Below are 14,995 nucleotides of genomic sequence, written 5' to 3'. Positions count from 1 at the left end.
CACAAGCTCTGTCTGTTTGGATGCATCTCTATAAGATTATTGGACAGTGTACATGCTACTATTTTAACTTTATTGACTTCTTTTTTTTTTTACCACACCTCCTCCTCTCGTACTTCCTGTGAAAGAGTCAGCTATGTTCTCCTCGTCCAAACCCTCCCTACTCTTGCCCTGGACCTCCATGGATCAAGCTGACTCGGACGCTTTGGATATCAGCACTAAAGTGCAACTGCATGGGGTTCTGTGGAAGAGACCTTTCGGGAGGCCCTCAGCCAAGTGGTCCCGCAGGTAAAATTGGGCCCTACACAGTCCGTAACAAAAATAAAAGCGTATGTACGATTATTTTATTAGGAGGATCTTTTCAGTTATTGTATTTTAGTTTGCTGTTTTTCATTATTGTGTAATTTCCCTGCGGAGATATACAGTGTATTTCTTTGTTTTTGTTGTTCTGGTCAGTATAATGAAGTGGTGTGAAATAAATAATGTTATAGACTAGATACAGTGAGGCAAAAGAACAAGCTGTGGTATTATTAGTGTTTTTGCTCATTTTTGCACATATTTTTGTGTGGTGCCTTGTTGTGTAATGCACTTTAAAAGCTTTATAGCTTAGCTGATATTGAGTAACCCGTCATTATAAACTGAACTGATGTGATTTTAAAGCTGAGTAAGTCAGATCCATGAGGACATTCTGTGCCGCCGGTGAGTTTTTGTACATTAGGATTCATCAATTCCAGGACAGATCAATTCCAGGAAATGAACGTGAAAAGTGATGGTTATTTTGCCTTTTATGAATTTGTGAAGGGAGCAGTGAATGGGTTTTCATGTAGTGCTTATCTAATGGTCAGAATGTGCAGTGTTAGTGAATTTCTTGTTGCTGTTTATGCTTTCATAACAGATTCTTCATCATCAAGGATAGTTTTCTTTTGTACTATTCTGAGAACGAGAAAAAAAGCTTTGAGACCAATAGATACTTCAACATTCACCCCAAGGTACACAGACATTTACATTTCTTAGAGTTGCACATTATTATTATTATTATTAACAATAACTGGGAGTACATTGTAAAAAATAAATAAATAAATAAATAAACAAATACTGTGAAATGTACAGTTATAATGCAATGAAAACTACACAAATCTGTTACAGTGAATATGTATTTAATTTTAAAAACATACTTAAGCAAAATCATGCGAGCAAGATGTGCAAATGTTGTACTGAATAAAAGCACAGCTGTGTGAGGACTGCTCACTTTCATGATATAACCAAGCAATTACATATTCAGTAATGTAAGCAAAACATGTCCAATGTGTTCAAGTGTACATTTTTACTGAGCATGAAATGTCTTTGATCTTTTTTTCTGAATGTAAGGGGGTGATTCCATTAGGTGGATGCATCGTCGAGCCAAGAGAAGATCAAGGCATGCCATTTGCTATGGTTATCAATCATGAAGACTTCACAGTAAAAGCATTTTCTTCTTTTGTATTCTATTGTATTCTATTCAGTTGGAAACCAATTCACCACAATCAGTTGGGTTTCCAAAGCTATATCAGAAATGGGTATATAGGATGAACTAGTTAAATTAAAGTATATATGTATATTGAGTAAAGAGCTGTTTAGTGCAAACTGATTCACTAGAATTGGTGATAGCTAACCCTGGCCCTTATTGAGTTATTATTTAAAATAAAATAAAATAAAATCTTCAAAATATGAATAATATTAATATATTAATAATAATATAAATAATATATTATTAATATTAACAATGTTAATAATAATAAAACTAAATCTTAATGAATATCTTTCTGCTTATCCTGTATAGGGAAACATTGTCCTGGCTGCTGAATCAGAGCCAGAGCAGAGCCAATGGGTGGAGATGCTTCAAGAGTCAGGGAAAGTGTGAGTGAACTTCTTCTGTTAAAAAAAAGAAGAAGAAAGTAGTTAAAGCCTCTCTTGTAAATCCACAACCATGCTTTTAACCAATTCCACATTTAAGGTTTAATTTCAGCTTTTTTAGTATGTTATAGAGTGTGTGTGACATTAGTGTTACTTTTGTGTGGTGGTGTGAATTTTTTATTTTTTTATTAAAGCACTTGGAAGAATGCTCAGTTAGGTGAGGCTATGATTGAGAGTCTTGAAGCTCAGGGGCTACAGCTGGCTAAAGAAAAGCAGGAATACTTGGGTATGGCCACATCTTCTTCTTTTAGCCAATCTTTCTTTCTTTCTTTCTTTCTTTCTTTCTTTCCATACATGTCTAATTTATGAAGAGTGATGTTTTGTGTTTTTGTTTTTGTCAGATAAGCTCATGGAGGAGACTGAAGAACTGTGCTTGCAAAGAGAACAGAAGGCGGTTAGCTTTGTATTCATGATTCCAACAATGTCCAGCTATGCTCTGTTCAGTTGCATTGTGCTGTAGATTTGTACAGAGATATGTTTTGATAAAGTGAGTGATGGAGAAATATGCAAATATGTCTGTGTGTGTCTGTCCATGTGTGTATCTGTGTTTTGTAGGAGCTGGAGAAACTGAATCAATTGCTGGAGGAAGAAAAGCAGAAGTTTGAGGAAGTGGTTCAAGAGCTGAGAACAGAACAAGATCAAATTAAACTGTACGACACCATTATCTATCTATCTATCTATCTATCTATCTATCTATCTATCTATCTATCTATCTATCTATCTATCTATCTATCTATCTATCTATCTATCTATCTATCTATCTATCTATCTATCTTTTTTATATAATCTCGTTATCTACTTCATAATGACAGATGTGTTATGCCGTAATAAATGGGGGTTGAGAACAGTCCAGCATTTGTATGAATTAAATATTAAGTTATTAATTAATATGTAAAATCTATGCTGAACATCCCCTGAACCACTGTCTATTGCTGTGTTGGTAGAGATATGGACGGTACCGCTCAGTGTCTGAAAGGAGTGGAAAATGAGAAAGAGGAGCTTCATAATCTTACCACAGTTCTGCAGAAGTCTTTAGAGGTATCAGGAAAGAAACATTTTACAATGTGATATTGAAAAAAAAAAAAAACAATCTAGAAGTTAAAGAACAGTGGACAGTCAAATTATCATTACCAGATGTGAAGCACAAACAAATAAATAAACATGCAGGACTGATCTGAGGTCAAATTATTTCATGTGAGAAGAATGTGGCTGCATAGGATTGTATGAAAGACATTTTATAATGAAGTTCTGGCTTGTTGTTATCCATGAGGGGTTAAAAAAAAAAAGATCCATAACAAAAGTCTGACTCTGTCTCTTCAGGAGTTATCCCAAGAGAAAAAGCGTACCCTCGAGCTGCTGCGAGAAAGAGGACAGGATGCGGCTGAAACAGGAAGTGATCGACGGGCCTCTTTAGACTCTCAGAATCCAGAGGTGCAGCTTCAGGGCAACCTGCGGCACATCGAGGAGCAGATGAAGAGCCTGCTCAGAGAGAAAGAACAAGCAGAAGAAAGGTGAGAAAAACTGGTCAAGAAAAATACAAATAAAACAAGATTTGAAGATTTGAAATGTAGCACCACTCTAAAGTCATTGTTTGGCCAGAAAGTGCTTTAGAATAAATGGACTCTTGAGACCATGACAATGGAAATGTACATTGATCCCTAAACAAGCCAGTCTATTGATTAGATGTGAATGAAGCACAAAAGGCAGAGAGTGGATTGACTAGCGGGCATGAGTGACCTCAAGAGCAGGATAGAAATAAATGTGACTTTTCTCTATGATCTATTATGCACGATACAACAAATTTAGAAATAACAACATGATGAGATGCCATTAATTTTTGTTTACTTAGTTTAAAAATTGTTTTAGTTACATTTCTGTTTACTGCTGCATACTCTTTAAAAAAATATATGATTAAATATATAGGCTACTCATTATATTTCTGCAAAATATATTGTAGTGTGTACACTGCTCATAAGTGAATATATAATACATGCAATACATAGCTGACTTGCTATTGCTGACATGTGCAGTATCCAATAGAGAACATTTCACTATATATATATATTATATATATATATATATATATATATTTTTTTTTTTTTTTTTTTTTTTTTTTTTTTGGTCAGACCAAAGTAAGAGTGTAACTATGTATTATATCTTGTCTGTTTCAATCAATATCCCACATACAGTAATGTGTATATTTGTACTTTCGAATATATGGATATATGGCATACAGAAGTGCAGCCTTCTGCATTTCAGTACAGTAACCGTTATCTAAACCATTGCCATAGTTTACATCAGGTCATACTAACAGTGTGCACTGTTATATTGAACCATGACTAAGCAACTTGATCTTGTTTGTGAGCAATGACACAAGAACTGATATGTTCATTGACATAAATACTTAGTTTTAAGAGATGAACTAAAGGTTTTGAGTAAATTACAGGCTTTTGCAGGTAATCCATTGCGTGGTGCTGTTTGTACGAATTGTTTTAAGAAATGGACATACTTCTTAGCAAATATTAAGGATGATTCGAGAAATGCACCACAGCGACTGAGAAAAAGTTGTGAGTAGTTTTAAATATAAAAATAGGTAGTATTTAGTAAATACTGTGTAGTGTGCAGCAATTTGTAGGCCTACTCTGAATTTATTAAACAAATTATGATTTTTAAAATGTATCTTTTTAGCAAATGTTGTTGTAATATTCATGTACAGGTCAAAATGCTAATAGAAACGAAAAATAATTTATTTATTTTTATACAATCCTCTGCAAACATAGCATCCCTGGCATGGCACCTTCTCACAAACTACACTCCAGTGCTCTCTTTCCTATAGCTTTGTGTTGATGGCATTCAGCCAGACTTCTCTCTGTCGCCCCCTGCAGGCTGAAAGAGAATGAAAAGCGAGCCAAAGTTCTGCAGGAGGAGAGGGAGTTTTATTCTTCTCAGGCTCAAGCTCTCCAGCAGTCTCTCACACAGCTCACCGCAGACAAACAGCACACCGAGGAAGAGCTGAAGGTGCTGAAAACTACTTTCTAAATCTGGTTGTGGAACATTTCAAAAATTCTCACTATTCTTTTCAGTGTGCTATAATATTTTTGCTTTGGATCTAATAGACAGTGTTATAATGGAACATATATATCACATTACCTCTTCATGCATCTCTGGATCATCTACACATCTACTATCACTTTTCACTGATATAAAAATCAATTGAAATTCTATAAAAGCCCATGCCTGTCTCCTCCTTCATACCTCATTTCTAAAATGAATCTCCCTTAGACTCTGTCTTCATAATATACATTACACATGTGTGTGTGTGTGTGTGTGTGTGTAACAGGCAGAGATGGAGTCTCGTGTGGAACTGGAGTGTAGGCTGAAATTGGCTGAGGAGGCTCTGCAAGATCTAGAGCAGGGTCTAAATGCAATAGAACGCACCCATGAGAGGGATGAAAGAATGAAAGGAGACGTCAGCCATCTCCGCAGTAAGTGCATTCCATTAGCCGTGCTCTATACTGTGTAGAAGATTTTTGCTATCATGTCAATATTAAAAGAGTTGGGTCACCCTAAAATTATTTTTTAATGAAACCTTGGAGGTTTCTGTCCAGTTTACCAAACATAGAAGGTCCAAACATGTAATAAAAGCGAGAAAAAGAAAAAAAAATCATACGAATGGGGAATTTTAATTTAAGTTTTGTGAAGAAATAGTTTCTGACTGTGTTTACCGTATGTTGAATGTTTGTGTGTATGTGTCGATCATAGTTTTTCGTAAAAAAAAAAATAATAATAAAAAAAATCTTAATTTTAACTTTAAAAATGCTAAATTAACAACATTCATTGTTACTTAAAGGGACAGTTTAAGTAACTGAAGGTGGAGAGAGAACTGTACATGCACTCCCCCCACCCACAATTCCGGGCCGGCAGGAATTGTAGGTGGGGGGAGTGCATGTACAGTGCTCTCTCCACCTTCAATACCATGACTTAGGTGCCCTTGAGCAAGGCACCGAACCCCCAACTGCTCCCCGGGCGCCGCAGCATAAATGGCTGCCCACTGCTCCGGGTGTGTGCTCACAGTGTGTGTGTGTGTGTGTTCACTGCTCTGTGTGTGTGCATTTCGGATGGGTTAAATGCAGAGCACAAATTCTGAGTATGGGTCACCATACTTGGCTGAATGTCACTTCACTTCAGTTAACCCAAAAATGAAAATCCAGTCATCATTTACTCACCCTCATGTTGTTCCAAACCTGTTTAAGTTTATTTCTTCTGCTGAACATAAAATAAGATACTGTATATAATTTAAAGAATGTTGGCAACCAAATAGTTAGCGGTAGCCATTTACTTCCATACTATGAAAAAAAGTATATACTATGGAAGTGAATGGCTACCTAACTGTTTGGGAATCAAATATCTTCTTTTGTGTTCAGCAGAAGGAAGAAACTTGAAGGTAGGAGTAAATTTTATCCCTTTAGATGTTGCATTTCATTCTCAGCCAAACTTAAGAAGTATTTAACACTGTATGCCTAAAATAAATGGACATTACCATTTAAAAGCAAACTAATTACTATTTTTTCCATGTCAAGTTGGTCCTCAGGGAAAAGGAAATGCAGTACCAATTTAAATTGCTTTTGGTAAACCTGGTTTGGATGCACTGAACTTTACAAAATTAGCATTTTAATTTATTCATTTATTTTTCTTAACTGGAACGAATACTAAAGGAAAGGCAGCCAACATCCCAGCATGCCTAGGAACTCATTCAGTGCCGTTTAAAAGCCTTCCAGAATTCATGTCATAAAGTATGTTGTAATACTATCCTTACAAATAAGGGGTTTAAGCATTGATTGATAAGACAATGAACCAGCTTCAAGACCGCACAGACTACAGCTTCATGTTTTTTGCTTTATGGTTTCAACAAGCACTCCTTTTTGCACTGGTGAGAGGGTTTTTCAATTTTATAAGCCATTTAAATCCAGTTATCTAAATTATTTTATGATGTTCATATATCTTGATCAAAATGCAGTGGCTTCTTAAAGTTTACTAAATTGCACAGAAACTTAATGTTGTGTGTTGTACCTCCAGGGTTCTTTGAGGAATGCATCTGTGCATCGGAGATTGAGGCCAAGTTACCGTCCATCATGAAGAACGCAGTGTATCTGCATAAAGCTGCTGCTCGACGCATCAAAAGTTGCCGTATCCAGAGACGGGCCTCCAGACAGCACTGGTGTAAGTGTTCATGTAGATGCACGCATGATGAAATGATAACATAAATAGTACCATTAGTGTATTCAGCTGACCTGTGCATTTACAGTAGTTATACTATACTGAAAGACAACGAAATATTAAACTATTATTACAATAAAGTTATTAGATTTGTGTTGATGTGTTTAAAATGAAGTAACAGTTGCCATCAGCTACTCATTGTTGTTTTTACAAATATAATATGATAGACACTGATGCCACATATTTTTTGGAGTGGCACAAAAGGCTTACATTTTTGGTGAAATTTACTCTAAATAATTTGACTTTACCTTCTCTTGTCCTGTGTGCAGTGAAGCACTCTCAATCCTTCGCCTCCTCTCGCGGTGTCTCCTCCAGTCTTGAAGAGTTGAGAGAAACTGCTCGGCGTCTGACTTCAGAGAGCTGTTTGAGACAGCGGGCCTACAAGATCATCACCTGCCAGAAGAGCGTTCAGTCCGAGGACTAACAGTGTTCTGACTGATGGAGAGAGGGGAAGTTGTTTAGCCATCCTGCTCTATGCTGTCCAAGTTTGCAACTTCTGGTGAAAGCTAGGCGTTCATAAGTCAGTAAGGGAAATCTGCACATGCAATGAGCTGTCATACTTTAGGACTGTTTGTCCTTCTTATTGAGTACATGTAAATGTAAAACACTGTAGGATAATAAACTATATGAAATGTCAAATATGTGTTTTAGTGAGAATACAATACCTTATCTAACACAGCATTTTAATTTTATTTGATATTTTTACACCCAATAGAGCAAATAGAGCATTTATGTAGTTTTTCCCATAAGGATTAATAATAATAATAATAATAATAATAATAATCGTTGTTAAACAGTTATAAGCCACATACCAAACCAACCGGTCATGAGGTGAATCACAACAAACTTTGATTTGAAACAAAAAAAGTATTTGAAAATCAGACAAAAAGACTACAGTAGAAGGCTATATAAGCCTGAACAACAGCTTTAATGAGGAAAAGAACTACAATCCCATGAAGCATTGCAATTACATAATCAAATGAACAATGATGAACTAAACAATCTATTTTATATTTATTGCAAAGTATACATATACACAGTTGTTTATGTAGTTTGAGAGTGAAGGGAGACTGACTCCGTTACTCTTTCAAAGGTTTATAAGTTATCCTTAAAAATCTCATTTCGAATGGAGAAATTAATAACATATTTACTTCGGAACTGGACTGTCGCACTCTATGATACAGTTGAGCCAAACCTGTCTATCACAGGATTTAAGCTAGAACCAAGTTTTGACAAAATATGTAATTGTGAAAAAAAACTTGTAAAATCATATAAAATTGTTATGTCCAGAAGCATAAAACAACATAATAATTCTGACTTTGTATTTATTTATTTAAATATAGTATGTCCTTTTCAAAAACTGAATTGTTGTTTCTCAAGTAAAGAATCTCCCTGCATGTCACTTAATAATAAACTAGTAATACAGGACCTGCACCCTACATAAAGCATATTTTCATTAGAATTAAAAAAAAATAATTTGATGAGATATACTTTTACACATAAAATGCTACAATCATGTTCATTTCACTGCTGTCAAAGTTCACTGCAACAAAATTGATATGCAGAAATGGCTATTTTAATGAAACAATCTGTTATTTACTAATATGCAATTAACACTTGCTTTGTCATTAGCCCTAAGAAGCTTTGTTATGAATTACATTCAGAATCCTTTTTGTCCATATTCATGATTATTAGCTTGATTATTATTCAACACGATTCCGCTTCCATTTAAATGTAACTCATGATACAATAATGTATAAAGATGAAATTGTTTCTTTGGGCTTTTATGATTTTAAAAGTGATGTCGATGTGCCATCTGGATATGCTGGAATTAAAATGGCTTCAGTGTTTATTAAACCTTCCAATTACTTCATGCCTAGCTGAGTCACTGCCAGAAAGCGAATAAGGATCTGTGATCAAAGTGAAACCTCCAGTCTCTTGGGGGTTATTTTTACTGAATCAGGCCACAGATGTCAACATCATCATCTTCTCCACTCCCAAACCTGCGTCAGAAGAGACAAACCAGATAACAGTCAATTACTGCAGAGAAACTTTGCATTACAGTCTGTTAAATAAATGATTAAGCTGCAGTATCAGACTTGCCTGCATTACAAATTTGGCATGATTTTGACAGAATAGTGTTGTGCAGTTATCATGCAATAATTAGCTAAAGAGCCTGTACATAGAGACAAAATGTGCTAGCCATAAAAACAGTTTTTGTCCAGGTTGTTTGACTGCTGTACAGTACAAAAAAGCCTGTGACAGATGGCTGCTGTGACAAGCATCAATGTGGGTTAAGCTCTCAAAGGAATTGAAATCCCTACTGCAGTGCTTTTCTCCCAGATATCGATGTGAGCTCGCCTCCAATCCCATCGTCTAGATATGTACAAGCATGAAATGGCATTTTTAGTATAATGGTGAATAGCGTCCTATGTCTTATATGTAATATTCTTATGCCTACTCACATTAAAACAATAATGTAGCCCTCAGAAAAAAGAAAAAAAAATGGTTCTGAATGAATCAGTTGTATTCAGTTGTCAAATATTTCTGAATAGTGTTTGCATTAATGCCTTGACAGTATACAGTGTATACTGCACTGTAAATAATAAGCTAGTATTCCATTCTGAACATGCCTATGAGAAGTAGAATACCAAAAATGAAATTAGCATGAAAGAAATTAGCACACCTGGAGGAATGCAGGGGGTGTCAGTATGGATTTGAGCCCTGATGGGTCTTTTGCTGAACAAAGACTCCTGTGCTTCATCAGCCATCATCAGCACACTGTGCTGAGATCATTCTTTGTCATGTCCTGACTCTAGGATGTAATGCTGGGTCAGCATTTATCTAGAGTTTAGTTTACACACAGTCATGGCTCACTCTCCTGCGGCCTAGATTTCAACAAAACAAGAGTCTCCCTCAAAAGATTTACTCCGGGAGAAGCATCATGTCCCCTTTTCTTTGTCTTCTTTTTAGAAATAAAGCCACACTCAGAAAGAAGCCATCACTGTTGTCATAGTGCCAAACTTCCTTGTAAACAATGAACTCTTTATAGACAGTTCTAAAAAGCAACACTGCTGCCAAGTTACAAAAAAACAATCATGCCCCGACATATGATCATTCATACACAAGCACAAAGTTCTCAGATTAACATTTAAAAGATATAAATACAGAAAAATATTTATTTAAATGACATGATGAAAATGATCCAGCATCAGGAATAAATAAATCTTGAGGGCATGACCATCAATATTGTTGCTGTAGTTTGGTGATGAGGTTAGCATGTAGGCTCAAGCACAGCTTATTTCTAGATAGATGTGCATGGAGAAAGCAATTAGGTTGCACACTTGAAGCGCTCACTTCTCAACTATATTTGCTTTTAACTGAGCCTCCAGGGCCATCTTGTCAAAGGTGCGCATGTTTGTCTCTTCACGAACACGATCCCGCACGTGGAAAGATGCACGCGCCACAGATCGGGCACTTTCCAACACAGCACGTTTTTCTCTGAAAATTTGTTCACTTTTTTCCAGTTTGCGCTCAATGGACTGCAACAGTTCTAGGCGGCGCTGTTTCTCCTCCTCTTCTACGCGTTGACGGTTAAGCCTTTGGAGTCTTTCTTTTTCCTGTCGGCTTTGCACCACTCGTTTGGCCTTCTCCCGTGCCCGCTCTTCAGCTACTTGAGCGGCTTGTTGTGCTCGTTTTTCGGCTTCCCTAGCCTTTGCCTCCATCTGTTCCTTCTGCTGTTGCTCACGTAGCTCAGCGGCCCGTCTTGCTTTCTGTATCTGCTTCTCTTCTCGCTTAGCTTTCTCCTTTATCTCTTGCCCACGTTTTTCTTGTATCTGCTCATAGTTCTCCAAAGACCTACTTAGCTTCTCTTCAGCTATTCTCCGTGCTTCTTCACGCTCATCCACTTCTCGACGTGCAATCTCTTGAATAAGAGCTGCATGGCGCCTCTTCTCGGCACGGTTGAGTCCACGACGCTCCTCTTGAATTTGGTGCTCTCGCTCCTGTCGCTTCAGCTCAGCGATGGTCAGTTTCTCCTTAAGGAGCAGCTTCTCTTGCTCAAGAATAGCAGTTCGCTCCTCCTCAAGAGCTTTAAGGTTCTGCTCTTGTAACGCCTTCTTGTGTTTTTCCTCACGAGCGGCCTGTTGCAGTTTCTGCAACCGGCTACGTTCTTGTTGCTCGGCCAAGTCTTTCCAGCGCTCCTCATTTTCCAATGCTTGGCGAAGTTTTGCTTCTGCAGCCTCACGCTCTTGCTGGTTAAGCCAGCGCTGCCTGGTAGAAACCTGTGACTGCCATGCACGCTGGCACTGCTGCACAGCTCTCTGTTTCTCTCGCTCTTCCCGTTCCCGTCGTAGCTCCTCTATTCGCCGCTCACTGTCCCATTGCAGGTGTGCTACATAGCGTGTCTGGCTCATTATGTCCTCCTCTTGGTACCTGGCTAGCATTAGTGCAGCAATCTTTCGGTCACGCTCTGGAACAGCTTTAAGTCCTCGCCTTTTCACTTCTTTCACAATGCGCTCCACTTTTTGCATAGTCTGTGGAGAATGGCTTAGGTCTCCCAAGCTCAAACTACGACCCATCAGGGAGTTAAAGGTAGCTAAAGTGCGGGCACGAGGGCTTGATGTCTTAGCCCAGTGATCTCTTGGCCCATCCCAGCTGTAGGATGAGGAAGCAGATTCAGAGGAGGTACATGTGGTGGTTGTAGTGTTTGTTGTTGAAGCAGAAGAGGAACAAAACGTGTCACGCCTCCGTTGCAAAGACTCCAGTGAGTGGCTTCTGCATCTAGCCTTTGATTTGGAGATGATGTGCCCGTTATGCTGTGCAAACGTACTTGTAATGCCATTGGCAGGGCTTTGGACAGCAGATTTTGACACTTTCGGGGCAAGTGAGCTTGGTGTCCTTGGAAACGAAGAAGGTTTTGGTATTGATCTGGGAAAAGTGTTTGGAGCCTTTCTATGAGCACTGGCAGATTGTTTTGAGCCCTGACTTCCTGGAGCTGACTGAATCGATCGTTGGATTATTGAAGGTTCTGGACCTTGAAGTTTTCCCACAGATTCTACTTCAAGGGGCTTAGACTTTTTTGCAGAAGTTCCTTTAGCAGTAGGAGCAGAGTTCACTGGACTGGCTTTTGAGATGGAAAGAGAGCTGGATCTGGACACTGTAGTAACTTGTCCTGACACTGCTGTTGTGCTTTTAGGGACTGTTAAAGTAGATTGTTTTGGGGGTGAACCGCTGCAAGTAGGTGTTATTTTGGGGGATGGATTTGTTAAACTGATATTGGTTTCTTGAGACAATCCAACATTTATAGTTTCCTTTGACTTCTCTGAAGCCAGTGGACCAGCATTATTGTTCAGAGCTGCCTGCAAAATTCGCCTCTTCTCCTCTCTGATAATCCGCTCTCTCTCTTCTCTGCAGTGTCGGAGTTTAGCATGTCTATCACGCTCATATATCTCAAACATTCCTGTCGCGACACGCATACTCCGGCCGGGTGCTTCACGGGCAAAATCAGACAGTGGACGAGGCAGAAGCTCCACAGGTTTCAGTCCACATCGTGCGCATGCCTCAAGAGAGCGAGGGCTTGTCAGTACATACCGACTGCCTTCTGCAGCTGGTGAGTCAAAATTGTAAAGGTCCAAGTGTAGTTTTAACTCTTCTGGTTGACTGTTTTGCTGCTGGCATGGTTCTTGAGAGCTCAGTTCAGGTTCATTACTGGGCTCTGTCTGTGGGCTGGAATCCACAACTAATATCTTTCTCTCTATCATCACCTGGCTCAGGTAGACATGGTGCTTCAGAGGCTGCAGCGGGGCTTTCAAACTTGGCCCCTCTGAATTTACTCTGGTCATCAGGTTCCAATGGGTCCACCATGGTTCACTGTATAAAAAACAGAACACACAAAAATGAATACAGCAGTGTGTTTCAATAACAGTGCTGGATAACCCAAAAGCAGATTTGTGGATTCACAGAGATTATTATGTTCTGTCTAGAGATCAAGGCTTAAGAGTGCTATCTAAGGTTGAGGGATGCCACAAAGCTTGCACATGCATGCATATTTTTTACGCTCGGCTTCTGTATGTGATGACAGTTCCTGCCTCAGGGTAATTACATAAGGTTACACATGCATGCTGGGCAATATTAAAGAACTAATGCAGTTGTTATTTTTGGAGTCTGTGATTCAGATGCAGTCATGCATGTATGTAAAACCATTTCAATATCTCTAATCTCTGCACTCATCTATCTATCTATCTATCTATCTATCTATCTATCTATCTATCTATCTATCTATCTATCTATCTATCTATCTATCTATCTATCTTGTGCCTCTAAACCTCAATAATGCAGTTACTGGCTCAAAAAAAATGACATGCCAAATTTTAATGTCAAAATTATGTAATATTTGTTTTCGTTCACTGCATTCTTGTGTAGGCTATGTGTATCGCAAGATTCGATAAACAACATTGTTTTATAGGCCCCAATAAGACATATGTTGTTTATAACAGTAAAGAAACGCTGATTTCAAAGTAAAGACACATATACTCAAAACCTCCTCTCATTTCGCAGATGGTTTCTAGAAGATGTTTTGATCTTACATACAGTATGCGGTCCCTATCACATCCAGCGCAATGATATATGATTAGATGAATGCGCTACGAATCATTTGCCCACAAGAACATAGGTCACGACGATATCGCCAAAAAATCACGACTATAAAAGAGTCTTACCGCTATTAGGGCCCACTCATTCAGGGCGGATCAGGCCATTGATATCTCCCCTCTTCCTCATCAAATGTGTTTTAGATTCTATGGACGGCTCTCGTATGGTTATTCCTTCAGCAGTCAGTCTCCACCTGCTGTTTGACACTCGCATCTTTGGCCGTGAAGCATCCGTGCTCCGCCTCCGTGTGACTGCGCTCTATACCGTACACATTCAGCCCTTTGTCCCTCTGTTATGACCATATGAACGGAGAATGAACGATTCTGCGTTGCTGTCATGATGAATATGCTCATGGATGGCATGTGCTGTGTATTTCAATAATGTATATCGGTGTTGTATTCATAGCCTAGAAAACAATGTCTATAGCCTACTGTTTCTGCAAGGGAAAGAGCAATAGCAATAATAATAGTCTACTTATAATATGAATGTATTTATTTTTTCGGTGCTTATTTTGCAAATGAAACTTTGAAATTCAGCAGCGGTTATTTTGGAGAAAATGATTCTGTCGCGGCATCTGTTCAATGATGTAACAAGTATATCTATACACTAGGGGGCGCAATATGCACAAAGATATATACGAAGGTTTTTAATGAACCCTACATGGACACTCAAGCTACTCTTAAAAACGTGTGCATTTTGCATTAGAAAACTAAATATAAAATCAAATGATACCTGCAAACATCGATTACCACATTTCCTCAGAACTAAGTTCAAGTTTTTTTTTTTTTTTGTTTTTTTTTTGCAATTACAGCTGTTCCCAACTTGGGGTTTATGAAATCATGTACAAGTTCCCCAGCAGTTCACCAGCAACCAGGTGTAAGACGGGACATTATCTATTCACATATTTACTGAACCCTATTTTATCCAAAAGGGTCAGATTGTCTTTTGTCCCAAGATAGTGTGAAATGTTTTGATTAAAAACAGTTTGCCTACAATTAAATGCCACTTGGTTAGGTAGTTTATCTAATCATAGATCTATAAGTGTATCTTAATTGTATAAGGTTATATAGGGAAGCTGAGAAATCAAACCATGATGGAGGAATTTAAGATGATTTAT

At 38.1% G+C, this 14,995-nt stretch overlaps 2 protein-coding genes across 2 annotated transcripts; one reads left to right on the top strand and one right to left on the bottom strand.

Moving 5' to 3' along the window:
- Nucleotides 1-7,866, top strand: LOC132113288 (pleckstrin homology domain-containing family D member 1-like). Its single transcript, XM_059521102.1, has 13 exons — nt 1-285; nt 893-986; nt 1,366-1,455; nt 1,817-1,893; nt 2,085-2,176; nt 2,292-2,344; nt 2,506-2,600; nt 2,895-2,988; nt 3,271-3,461; nt 4,836-4,968; nt 5,291-5,435; nt 7,027-7,170; nt 7,497-7,866. Exons 1-13 carry the CDS (start codon nt 134-136, stop codon nt 7,649-7,651), a joined length of 1,515 nt encoding a protein of 504 aa, XP_059377085.1. The 5' UTR covers nt 1-133; the 3' UTR covers nt 7,652-7,866.
- Nucleotides 7,867-8,460: 594 nt separating this feature from the next.
- On the bottom strand, nt 8,461-14,151 carry LOC132113022 (coiled-coil domain-containing protein 177-like). The gene is given in 4 exon segments (XM_059520812.1): nt 8,461-9,230; nt 10,585-12,965; nt 12,967-13,098; nt 13,947-14,151. Coding segments are annotated over 3 exon segments (2,559 nt in total). The 5' UTR covers nt 13,093-13,098; nt 13,947-14,151; the 3' UTR covers nt 8,461-9,178.
- Nucleotides 14,152-14,995: the final 844 nt, after the last annotated feature.

Source organism: Carassius carassius, chromosome 32, assembly GCF_963082965.1.
Source record: "Carassius carassius chromosome 32, fCarCar2.1, whole genome shotgun sequence".
Taxonomy (NCBI): domain Eukaryota; kingdom Metazoa; phylum Chordata; class Actinopteri; order Cypriniformes; family Cyprinidae; genus Carassius; species Carassius carassius.
This window is presented reverse-complemented; position numbering and strand designations above follow the sequence as displayed.

Coding starts and splice junctions, on each gene's coding strand:
- LOC132113288 (XM_059521102.1), top strand. CDS start 134: ATGTTCTCCTCGTCCAAACCCTCCCTACTCTTGCCCTGGACCTCCATG. Junction 2,177..2,291: donor AGAAAAGCAGGAATACTTGG/GTATGGCCACAT, acceptor TGTTTTTGTCAG/ATAAGCTCATGGAGGAGACT. Junction 3,462..4,835: donor AAAGAACAAGCAGAAGAAAG/GTGAGAAAAACT, acceptor CGCCCCCTGCAG/GCTGAAAGAGAATGAAAAGC.